At 62.3% G+C, this 11,881-nt stretch overlaps 1 protein-coding gene across 1 annotated transcript in view; it reads right to left on the bottom strand.

The window, feature by feature from the left end:
- Positions 1-407: 407 nt before the first annotated feature.
- The window catches only part of IQCE (IQ motif containing E), a 34,485-nt gene continuing 23,011 nt past the window's right edge, over positions 408-11,881 (bottom strand). Inside the window, exons 16-22 of the mRNA XM_040990050.1 lie at positions 10,961-11,140; positions 7,654-7,677; positions 3,205-3,291; positions 2,881-3,041; positions 2,035-2,138; positions 1,460-1,534; positions 408-659 (exon numbers count right to left, since the gene is read on the bottom strand). Coding sequence (XP_040845984.1) covers positions 505-659; positions 1,460-1,534; positions 2,035-2,138; positions 2,881-3,041; positions 3,205-3,291; positions 7,654-7,677; positions 10,961-11,140 — 786 coding nt within the window. The 3' untranslated portion in view covers positions 408-504. The remainder of the gene's footprint in view (positions 660-1,459; positions 1,535-2,034; positions 2,139-2,880; positions 3,042-3,204; positions 3,292-7,653; positions 7,678-10,960; positions 11,141-11,881) is intronic.

Genomic DNA, 11,881 nt, shown 5'->3' with positions numbered 1-11,881 from the left:
GCTTGTATCAAGGGGCTACAGGGATTTCTCCCGTTTTAAATGCTGGTGGGCCCACTCCCCAAACTACACAGACTGCTTCCCAGGGGGCAGTGCCCAAGAAGGGAGGACCGCAGTGGGCCTTCCCCCACATGCCTCCGGACACACTGCACCTGGCGACGACTAACCCCTGCCACCTTCTCCTGACCTATGTCTGTGTGGGGGCTCCCGCTGGGCAGCCATGCCCGGTCCCGTGAAAGGCAGGCTATGCACCACTCCAACATGTCCTCCACAGGGCTCCTTGGCTGTCCCCCAGCCTCCACCAGGTCAGCTGGAGATGAGGAGGTGATGGGGCCGCTTGGCCTTCCCCAGAGAATAAAGCAGAGGCACTTAGGATTCCTTAAGCAGAAAGGCAAAGCAAGTGAGAGAAACCCTTAAGGACGCCGAGGCGGTAAGCAGGTGCAGTTCTGTTCCCGACAGCTCAGGGGTCTCCCCCTCTGGAGTGCACCTCGCTCCGGTGGCCCTAACCTAACCCTGGCAGCCATCGCCATGGGGGGGCGGGGACAGGAACCGAGGGTGGGAGGGGCCTCTCTTCGTGGGCACGAGTGGAGCGATGACCACGTCGTCCGAGTCGTCCGAGTCGATGTCACCCATGGGCTGCAGCCCCGGAGCAGGGGGCTGTGCTGCAGTGAGGCAGAGGGGACAGGTCAGCCGGGCGCCCAGTGGGCTGCAAGGGCCACGGCCAGGAGCCCTTCCCTGCGGCACGCAAACCTAGGCTGACTTTGCGAACCAAAGCACGTTAGCCTGGGCGCTTCCCAACTCAGCTACTCCAAGGAAGACTGGCCAGCGCCAGGGAGCCCCCTGCTGGTGACCCTGAGGGTCCCACTGCCATGGCCACCAGCGTGGCTGCTGGCATGGGGGGCGGGCAGCGTTACACAGCTGAGCTTGTCAGAGCCTGCGACGGGGTGGGCTCCCTTGCCATCTGAGGGGGCTTGTTCCCACCATGGCGGCTGCCCCAGGCTCCGCGGGAGAGGCGGGACTGTCCCTGTGCCAGCTTCCTGTAGGGCAGAGGGGGCAAGCATGCTTGGGAAATGACCCGGACTGCAAAGCGGTCTCTATTTGTACTCATCCGCACTCACTGAGCCTGGTCCTCGCGTGGAAGGAAGCTGACCTAGCGCCTCCTGCCGCCTCAGTTTACCAGGCAGGGGAGCCTCCCCCGTGCCAGGGCGGCTAACCTGGCTGTGCTGGGCTTCCCAAACGCAGAGGAAAATCACAGTTCAAAGCTTTCTAGCTGGATAAAGCTGGAAAAACTGAGTAAACTGGAGGAGCTGTGATTCCAGGAGGTGTGCGGTACGGGAAGGCTCTCTCCAAGCAGCAACCCCAGCTGGGCCCTGGGGAGGAGAGCTGGGCCCCGGGCAGCAGGGCTGGGCCCTGGGGAGGGTGGCTGGGCCCCAGGCATCGTCGGCAGCCTGGGCACACTTACCAGAGGGGGCCTGCAGGGCAGCTGGCTCCTCCGGGTCCGCCGTGGCCTCGTGGCCGCTGGCTCCACTTTGCTCCCCTGAAGGGACACGCCCGTCAGGCACGCGGCCCCAGGCCTGCCCGCCTGCTCTCCCGTCACCCGAGAACCCACCTGCCCACACCCTAGCAAGCCACCTCCGTAGCAAAGCTCCTCACCGCAGGTCTCCAACCCACCACCCCGTTAGCTCTAGGGAACAGAGAGGATGAGTGGTGCTTTCCCAGCAGCCGCGTGGAGTGAGGGCACAGGAGCCTGTGGGAGCGCCAGGGACCCGGGTGCCATGACACCTGGTTCCCAGGGCTGGGCCTGCTGGGCGGAGCAGGCAGGAGTGACAGGCTCGTGGAGACCCAGTCCCAGCTGCCAGAAGCGGCAAAGGCCCCGGCCGGGCACCGCCGGCAGGGTCTCCACCCTGGACTGTGACACTGTAGGTCATGTGTGAGCTAACTCCAGGGGCTTGCAGACTTGAGGTGTGAGTTAGTGGGGGACAGACTTCCCTGCTGCCCAAGGGGCGGCTCTCTTAGCGAGCACCTGCATGACGTTACCGGGGGAGGCTGCCCGGGGGGCTGGCACGGGGGCTCCTCCGCGTGGCGCCGAGGCTGGTCTCCTCCCGGCAGAGCTGGCACTTGCTGCTCCGTCACTGGTGGCACTGGAGAAAGAGGAGGGTTGGCCTGAGGAGCGAGGCCTGCTGGGCCTGCGTGAGGGCCAGGGTCCCGATGCGGGCTGGCCTCGACATGGCCCCTCGCTGGCTCGCTGGGGCACACTGCAATTCAGGCTGGTGTGGGTTCGTGAGCTGTCCTTGCCCCGGCCAGCAGGCTGTTCTCAGGGACCTGCAGCGGTGACCAGCGGCTCCCTGCCTCTGGCAGAGGCTCCTGCACCAAGACTGGCTGTTTCTAGTTTGGAAGGAATGAGACCCTGAACCTCAGGTGGGGCCTGGCTGTTCGCAGAGGGACACCTGAGGCCATGGTGAGCTGTCACTCTGTGCCAGGAACCCTGAGGGACAGCCATCTGCCACAGGAGGGACAGGAGGCTGGCGGGCAGAGCCGAGTGGGTGGGGTGTCGAGGGAGGCCTGAGCCCCCCAGGCAGTCCCCCTGGGCTGGCCCCCCAGGCTCAGGCAGCTAGCAGCCTGTTCCCTTTCCGTCAGAGACACCCAGGAGACCCCGCAGGAGTGCTGCCGCTGGGAAGTGCACAGTGCTGGGACAGGCCAGCGGGCCCCCTACCTCCAAGGCTCTGACCCCTCTGTCCTGTCCCGTGGAGGGCAGCATGCTGTGAGGGCCACTTCCCCAGAACTGGTCCCTGGCAGCCACAGCCCTGTAGGGATTTCTCAAAGGGTCTAACTGAGAGGCTGCACCAGCTTCCCCCCCACCCTCCCCGCCGCCACCTGCCTCACCTGAGCTTGGCCCGGGCCAGGTGTCCTCGGAGCACACACTGCACCACAGTGACGGCTTCCTCAGGGCTGTGCTCCACGGGAGCTGCAGGGCTGGGGCCCGGGGCCACGGACGGCTCCTGCGTGGGGACAGTGGGGCTGGGGCCCGGGGCCACGGGCGGCTCCTGCGTGGGGACAGGCCCAGGGTGGTCTCAGCCCCGCCCACCCTCCGTGGCACCGGCCCTGCCCGTGACCGCAGAGTGCCGCCTCCACCTGGACGCACACACTCCTCGCTCCTGGCCAAGCAGCTGGCCTGTACACACCCCGCCGGGGGCCTGAGGTGCTCACCTGAGGCTGGGGGTCACATGCCTGGCTGGACAGCAGCTGTGTCCGGGCCAGGTGTCCCTTGAAGGCTGCCTGCAGGACGACTGCGGCCTGGCAGGAAAGAGAGGGAGAGAAGGGGACGGTTGGTTCCCTGCAGGCGGGCACCGGGCGAGGCAGGCCCTTGCCTCACAGGTGGACACCCAGACGGTCCGGGAACACACAGGTCGGCTGCTGACCACGCCTCTGGAGACTTCCCTCGGCTCTACTTTCCAAACACACAGGGTGCCGAGCAAAGTTTGGAAAATAGAAGGAAGAGATAAACTCATTTCGGTACAAATTTTTTTTGAAAGTCAGATTTTTTTTTTCTTTTTAGATTTACTTATTTGAAAGGAAGAGTTACGGAGGAAGGGGGCGCTCTTCCTGCACTGGGTCACTGGGCAGGGTGGGGCTGAGAGCCCAGAACCTCCAGCTATGTCTCCCCAGGAACCTGAGCAGGGGGCGGGATCAGAAGTGGAAGGGCCGGGACTTGCTCTGATGGGGTGCCACGCCCCTGGAGTTCCTTCTTCAAACACATTTTCGCGTCTGGAGCAGGGCAGGGCAGGGGCTCAGGAGTGGTCACCTGGGATGGTTTGGCCCATGACTGGGTGTTCAGGAAGTGTACGTGTCAGGAGCTGTGTACTGTAGCCACACTGAAGCCATTTTGAATATAGAACTGTGGGCCAGTGGAAAACCCCTGGCTGGCTAGATGCTTGGGAAAGAAGTTATGAAGCTAATCACACACTTAGCTTCAATTGTTTGTAGCAAGTGTTTTAGAATGTGATTTATGCTGTACCTGCCGACATCTTGTTACTGATTACCTATGCTATTGTTGATATGTTGGTTACTATTGTGGATATGGTGGCTGCTCAAGAACAATCGGTCTGGAGACCATGGCTTGCGTCCTAGTTTCTCCTTTCCCCCCTGAGCCTTAGTTACTGAAGAGTATAAAAACCCTCAATTAAAATCAATAAACTGACAGCTTGATCAGACATCCTGTCTTGCTGTCCACTCTTCGTGTCTCTTGTCCCCCAATCTCTCCTAGGCGGTTGCGACCCCCCGTTGACTGTCCTGCTGGACGGGACATGCACGAGTGCTGAAGTGGACGCAGCGTGTAGGCAGGCCCTTGTCTCTGATCAGGTCCACACGACAGTCCCGACCTGGGCCTGACCTGGCACTGTCAGAGCACGTGGCACCTGTGTGCTGCTTGGTACTGTGGCCAGCCAATGAGCACAGCGGGAGGTGCAGGACATGTTTCCTGAGTACCCACAGCCGGAGGGGATGGCGCCGTGCTGGGCATACCCTGGAGGAGAGCGCGGAGCACCACAGATATGGCCATGTGTCCCCTGGACCTGCCGGGGGCACTAGCGATGAGGTCCCTGCCCCCAGGAGGCTGAGGGTCAGTGGGGAGGCTGGCAGCACTTCTGCAATGAAGTACCATTTTACCTGCCATGGTGGGTTAGGGCACAGGATGGGCCTTGGAGGAAATGGGGTCTCAGACAGATTAGGGGACAAGGCAGGACAGAACCTGCACAAGGGCCTCCAGGCTTCGGTGCAAGGCCGTGCGGCAAGAGCAAGCTTCTGTGAGACCGGCGGTGGACAGTGGAGACATCCAAAGCTGGGCAATGCCAGGCAGCCGGGTGGGGGTGCAGGCGGCCTTGTACTGTCTGTTCTGTGCCAGCTGCCCTGACGAGGGGAATGGAAGGGGGCTAGGAGGTCCAGTGGGAGGCGGAGCTTAGCATGGACACTGAGACTGCCGCCTGCACCTGCAGCGGCCTTTCTGACTTGGGCGCAGCAGGAAGGAAGGGCTGGGACCACTGCAGCTGGTGCACACCCTGGAGAGAGGGCGGAGGCACCCAGGTACTCAGGCTGCTGGGGCTCCGGCAGGGTCAGCCTGCAGCATGGCCGGCTGAGGATGGGGTCAGCAGACTGGCAGGCAGACACCTGCACAACACACTGGGGGTGGCCAAGGGAGCAGGGTCACTACAGGAGACGCGAGGGCCTGGCGCCTCATGTCCCAAAGTCCTCGCCTTGCACGTCCAGGATCCCATGTGGGCACCAGTTTGTATCCTGGCTGCTCCACTTCCCTTCCAGCTCCCTGCTTGTGGCCTGGGAAAGCAGTGGAAATGGCCCAAAGCCTTGGGACCCTGCACCTGTATGGGAGACCTGGAAGAGGCTCCTGGCTCCTGGTTTCAGAATGGCTCAGCACTGACCATTGCAGCCACTTGGGGAGTGAACCAGCAAACGGAAGATCTTTCTGTCGCTCCTTCACTCTGTAAATCTAACTTTCCAATAAAAAAAAAAATCTTTAGAAAAAGAAAACAAACCAGGAGGTGTGAGTTTTGACGAGAGCAAGGGGCACAGAACACCGGGCAGGGCAGGAGGGGAGGAGCACTCTCCATGGCCTTTCTAGAGCTTTCCGGCAGTTTCCCTAACTATTTAGAGAATGGCTCTGAGCCGAGTGCCACACTGTATGTGCGGCCATGGCTAGCTCTGGGCTCTCGGGTTACCCCAGATGGCAGCCCTGCCTGGAGCCTGGCATCCCTTCCTGAGTGTGGAGTCCCCTCAGCATCTTCCCTGGGCTCAGCCACCCACGCAGGGCGGGCTGCACCTGCTCAGCGTTAGCAGAGGGACCGTCTGTGGACAGCAGGCACACGCCCAGGAGGGGTCCTGCTGGCTGTTCTGCAGTGGTCGTGCCAGGTTCCGTCACCTACAGTGCCAGGGGCTCCCACTTCCCCACATCCTCACCCCTGCCTGCTCCGGGCCGTCCCGGGGAGTGTGATGTGTCACTTCCAGCCAGTGCCAAGTCCCTGCTCTCACAGTTTCTCAGGGAGCACGGTGCACAGCAGAGGGTGAGGAGGGCTGGCATTTGTGGACAGCCAAGCATGACGTGTCCTAGTAAGCTCAGGGCAAGTGCCAAATGCCTTCTGGCCAGGGTCACACTCTAGTGACAGGACCAGGGAGGGGAGAGGCTGACCTGCGGTGGGTTCCGTAGGGGCAGGACCCAGGGAGGGCGGGCAAGGAACAGACACAGGTGTGGAAGCAGAGGGCTCAGTGGGAGCTGGTGGGTAGGATGTGGGTAGGACTGGAGATGGGAGAGGACAGAGCGAGGGATGCTGGGAGCCTTCAGCAGGTCAGTAACGGGGCCGATTGCAGGACAGCTGATGGGTGGCTGAGGAAGCAGCTGGGGTGCAGACCAGGCAGTGAGGGGGCATCTGCTGCACCACTGCTTAGGTGCTCACAGCCCAGAGTGAGCAGGGCAAGCGGAGGCACCAGGAGTGAGCGAGGCAAGCGGGGGACCAGGGGTGAGCAGGGCACTGCGGGCACCAGGGGTGAGCAGGGCAAGCGGGGCATCAGGGGTGAGCAGGGCAAGCGGGGCATCAGGGGTGAGCAGGGCAAGCGGGGCATCAGGGGTGAGCAGGGCAAGTGAGGCACCAGGGGTGAGAACGGCAAGCAGGGCACCAAGGGTGAGCAGGGCACTGCGGGCACCAGGGGTGAGGAGGGCAAGCGGGCACCAAGGGTGAGCAGAGCATCGGGGGCACCAAGGGTGAGCGGGGCAAGCGGGGGCACCAAGGGTGAGCAGGGCAAGCGGGGCACCAGGGGTGAGTGGGGCAAGCGGGGCACCAAGGGTGAGCAGGGCACTGCGGGGCACCAGGGGTGAGCAGAGTGCCGGGGGCACCGGGGGTGAGCAGGGCAAGTGGGCACCAGGCGCTGGCATGGGTGGTGACCAGCTTCTGGAGTGTTCAGCCCTGTCACTTGGACCTCAGCATCTACCCACATCCCTTGGGGCCGCGGCAGCATGACTGCACGGTGCGCTGCTGGGACACGGGCTGCCAGCGAGGCGGAGGCCGGCCTGGGATGCAGCGCTGCCCCGGAAGCCCAGAGGGACGGGCAGGACCAAGGCCTCCAGGTCTCCAGCCGGCGGAAGGCACTGTGGTGCCGTGGGCTCCTCCGTATCCTGAGCATCCTGAATCGCGGTGCTGCTTGGAGCCCCTGCCCCCTGCTGACCCAGAGTCCGGCCCCAGAAGGCCCTGCAGCGGGCATCCGGGCAGTGAGCCCGTGGACGGAGGCTCTCACTGTTTCACATGACCAAGTCGGCGTCCCAAGGCCCTGAGCCGCTCTGCAGTGTGGGACACCCCTGCGCTGTGGCGTTTCTCCCCCCGCCTCTCGGCCCCTGCAGCCCCTCCTGCCCACTCTGCAAAGGGAGCCCTTCAGTCCTGTGGCCCTTGCAGGGGCCCTGCCGCCCTGAGCAGTCCTCCTGCCGGGCACACCACTCAGCGAGGGCTGGCAGAATGCTCAACTCTGAGGGTGAGATGTGTCTGGTGTTTGAGTGCCATGTGGCCTGTGTCTGAGAATCGGGCGGACGGGGCATCTGCAAACCCCTCATTTTGTGCCAGAATAAAACCCTGTGCTTTGAGTTTGGTGAAATGGACTCACCTCGTCCAGGACAGCCCTTTGTTTCTGAAATAGAGAAACACAGCCTGAGTTAGTGGGAGCGCAGGGAGGGGCTTCACACCAGTTTCACTCCTGGTGCCAGTTCCGTGAGGGGTGAGGACAGGAGTGGGGCCCAGGGCATCTGAGGGCAGCTCCCAGTGGGCCCCGGCTGGGCCCATCTGTCCTCCTGGGGCCTGGCCATGCACGTGCAGAGGTGGCAGTGCTCCTGGCCCTGGGCCATGGTCTTCCTGGTGAGGCAAAGGGCAGACTGCGGGAAGGACCATGCCAGGAGGCAAGCCCCTTCCGAGCATGCCACGCCTCAGAAACACCAGGCTCCAGGCACGGGCAGAGAAAGGCCATGGCTGCCTGGGCACTGGGTCACTTGGAACGTCAGAAGAGTGGTTATAAACTAAGTTTAAAAGGTTGAATGGGGGCTGCTGTTGAGGCGTAGTCGGTTAAGCCTCGGCCTGTGACACTGGCTCTCTGTCGGCACCAGTTTGAGCCCTGCCCGCCCCACTTCTGCTGCAGCTCCCTACAGAGGCGCCCTAGCAGGGAGACCTGGCAGAGCCCCTGGGTGCTGGCTGCAGCTGGCCCAGCCCGGTGCACTGCATCACCTGGGAAACAAACCTCAGAGGACCCCTCTCTTGCTTTCCCTCTCCTACTAACAGCTTTCCAAAGAAATAGAAAAATCTTTTTTTAAAATAATTGATTTTAAAACAAGGGTTTATTTATTTTTATTGGGAAATCACATTTACAGAGAGAAGGAGAGACGCAGAAAAATCTTCCATCTGCTGGTTCACTCCTCAATTATCCCCAACAGCCAGAGCTGCGCTGATCTGAAGCCAGGAGCCGTGAGCCTCCTCCAGGTCTCCCATGTGGGTGCAGGGTCAAGGCCTTGGGCTGTCCTCCTCTGCTCCCCCAGGCCACAAGCAGGGTGCTGGATGGGAAGTGGAGTGGCCAGGACCAAACCACTACCCACATGGCATCCTTGCGCATGCAAAGTGAGGATTTAGCCACTAGGCTATCACACTGGGCCCAACAAAAAAATCTTAAAAAAAATACTGAATGGATAAATTTGAAGCCACAGTAACACTCCTCCTCACTAGAGTGAGAAAGTGAGCAAGAGAGGGAGCGAGCATGTGCCATCAGACACTGATGCAGCCAGCTCCCGTGGGAGTGCTGCTTCCTTCCACGGCTGCCTGCCCACAGCTGCCTGCCCATGGACTCCCTGCCCACAACTCCCTGCCCACGGCTGCCTGCCCACAGCTGCCTGCCCATGGACTCCCTGCCCACGGCTGCCTGCCCACGCACGGGGAGGTCCCAGCCCCTGCCAAGGGGGACCTTAGCGTTCTGGGCTCCTGCCTTGCCCAGACCTGGCCCTGACTGTCACCAGTGTTTGGGGAGTGGACCAGGGGAGCAAAGTTGTCTGTCCTTCTGCCTTTCTAGTGAAAGCCGCAGCACTAAGCCGCTTCTCTCCTGTTTCGGGTGGCCTCGGCCATGACAGTGACCTCTGGGGACCCAGGCTGAGGTCACCTGTGCTGCACTCCTGGCGGGTACACAGAGAAGGTTCTGGTGTTCAGGCGCCTGCCCCACGTCACAGGAGGCAGACCACGCTGCTGCTGGGAGCGCGCCGCAGAGCACGCACACAGCTCTGCTCATCAACGCTGAGACCCGCCCACTGCTCAGCTCCCGCAACACTTAGGCAACTGAGAAATCTGGTTTTAGTCTGACACTAGGGAGAAAAAAGGAGTGGCTTTGAAGGCCTCAGCTGCCTTTTAAGAAAATGTTAGTTTCGGGTCTAGCACAATAGTGGTTGAAGTCCTCGCCTTGAACACACCAGGATCTCATATGGGCACCTGTTCTAATGCTGGCGGCTCCACTTCCCATCCAGCTCCCTGCTTGTGGCCTGGGAAAGCAGTCGAGGATGGCCCAAAGCCTTGGGACCCTGCACCACATGGGAGACCCAGAAGCTCCTGGCTCCTGGATTTGGATCAGTTCAGCTCCAGCCGTTGCAGCCACTTGGGGAGTGAATCATTGGATGGAAGATCTTCCTCTCTGTCTCTCCTCTTCTCTGTATATCTGTCTTTCCAGCAAAAATAAATAAATCTTTTAAAAAAATGTTAGGTTCCTTCATGTGTTGTCTACTTGGAAGACAGCGTGATGCACAGGCGAGCTGAGGGCTTGCACAGGGAGGCTTTCCATCCACTGTCTTACTTCTGTCTCAACAGCCAGGATGGGGCTGAGCTCAGGCCTCCCGCCTGTGAGCCAGGCCCAGCTGCCGGCTGGACACCACAGGGAGCCAGGGCCCAGCGCAGGGACCGTCACGGGCTGTGGGGTCCCAGGCACTCACACCCGAGGCACTCACACCCGAGCAGAAATGCAGCATTTAGCTGGGGGGAGGGGACCAGAGGCCTTTAAGGACTAACTCCTCAGAACCCCACCTCCCTGGCACTCGGGCTCCCCTCCCACATGCCTGCCGTGTGCTGAAGAGTCATCCCACTCTGTGCATCCCATTCTGGTCAAATGGAGTCTTCCCAGAAAGCCCTGGGAGAGGACAGGCTATGGGGACTCACACCTCCATGACTGGCTGTGGGGGTTCACACCCCGTGTCTGCCTTGGGGGTTCACACCCCCATGTCTGCCGTGGGGATTCACACCCCTGTGTCTGCCTTGGGGGTTCACACCCCGGTGTCTGGCTGTGGGGGTTCACACTGCCGTGCGTGGCTGTGGAGATTCATACCCCCGTGTCTGCTGTGGGGGGTTCACACCCCCATGTCTGCCTTGGGGATTCACACCCCCGTGTCTGCCTTGGGGGTTCACACCCCCGTGTCTGCCTTGGGGGTTCACACCCCCGTGTCTGGCTGTGGGGGTTCACACTGCCATGCGTGGCTGTGGGGTTTACACCTCCATGACTGGCTGTGGGGGTTCACACCCCCGTGTCTAGATGTGAGGTTCACACTGCCATGTCTGCCGTGGGGTTCACACCCCCGTGTTCGGCGGTGGACTGGAGGACGCCTGTCCGCTGAAGCCCTGGCAGGGCAGGGTGGGAGGGGTACGGTGCTGTGCCTGGGCCAGTCTCCAAGCACACCCAGACCTGCAGCCACAGGCCAGGTGAGCTCCTCAAAGTCCTGCACAGGTAACTCGTCCCCCTGCTCCTCTGCTAACATGAGCAGCGTCCCCACTTCCCACGTGTCCCAAGGGGCACGCCCACCCAGCGTCGCCTGCGTGTACTGCTGACGGCACCTTCCCGGTGCCCTCCTGCGCACGGGCAGTGCGGGCCCAGCGGGCAGTGGGGCCCTGGCAGGGCTCACCTGGTGCTGGTACGCTCTCCACCGGGCCTGCAGGACTCGGGCGGCGGCCTCTCTTCTCTCTTCCAGGCTGGGGGAGGGGGCTTGAGAGATGCCCTCCTCGCCCTCCTGGCCAGGGCGCGGCTCGGGGTCCTGCTGGGAGAGCCTGCTGCCCGCGGGGGCCGCTGGCTGTTCTCCGTGGGTCTGCAGGAAATTGAAAGCGGATGAAGCTGATGGGATCTGAGGGAGAAGAGGGCCAGGCCAGGCTCCGGATATTGCCTGGCTGGCCCTGCTAATCACAGCAGACGATCGGGCAACGCGGCTGCAGGGTCACCACAGGACACGGCTCGCGGAGCCCGCCTCTGGGAGGGGCAGAGACGCCAACAGGCCCCTGTGGGCCCCAAGGCGCTTCCACGGGGCCTCTTGTGGACGCAGGCTCGGTCTGCCCTCGTGGGAGCCTCCTCTAACACCGTGTGGTAATGTGGCATTTCTGGATTCCGGGCACCACATCCCGGCTCGGGCTTTAGGGGCGAAGGAAGCAGGCTGGCTGCTGGGTGTTGGAGCATCGCTGACTTGAGCGCCTTAAGGGGCCGAGGGGGCTGGCAAAGGCCACTCCTCACGAGAACTGGAAATTGTGGGCTGTGCTGGTCACAGCACAAGGCACAGGGAGCCGCCTGCATAGAGGTGTCCAGCACAGTCGGTCGGCCACGGGGCTCCTGCTAGCGGACAGCCCACGCCCCAGGCCCACCATGCTCCCACCCCTCCAGAGGCACCAGCTGGCCTCGGCCTGCTCAGTGGCTGCCCAGCCTGTGGCTATCGAAGCAGAGTTTCCCCGCTCCTGCCCTCTGAGCCTGGGCCCTCCTCGTCCAGTGGCCTGTGCCTCCTGCTGGCTGGCAGCTGCCTGGAGCCCTGGGCACACGGGGCTGATCTGCCACAGGGCCTTTG

This window comes from Ochotona curzoniae, unplaced genomic scaffold, assembly GCF_017591425.1.
Source record: "Ochotona curzoniae isolate NIBS_2020 unplaced genomic scaffold, NIBS_Ocur_1.0 contig_54, whole genome shotgun sequence".
NCBI lineage: Eukaryota > Metazoa > Chordata > Mammalia > Lagomorpha > Ochotonidae > Ochotona > Ochotona curzoniae.
Note: the sequence above shows the minus strand (reverse complement) of the source record. Positions and strands in the feature narration are given on the sequence as shown.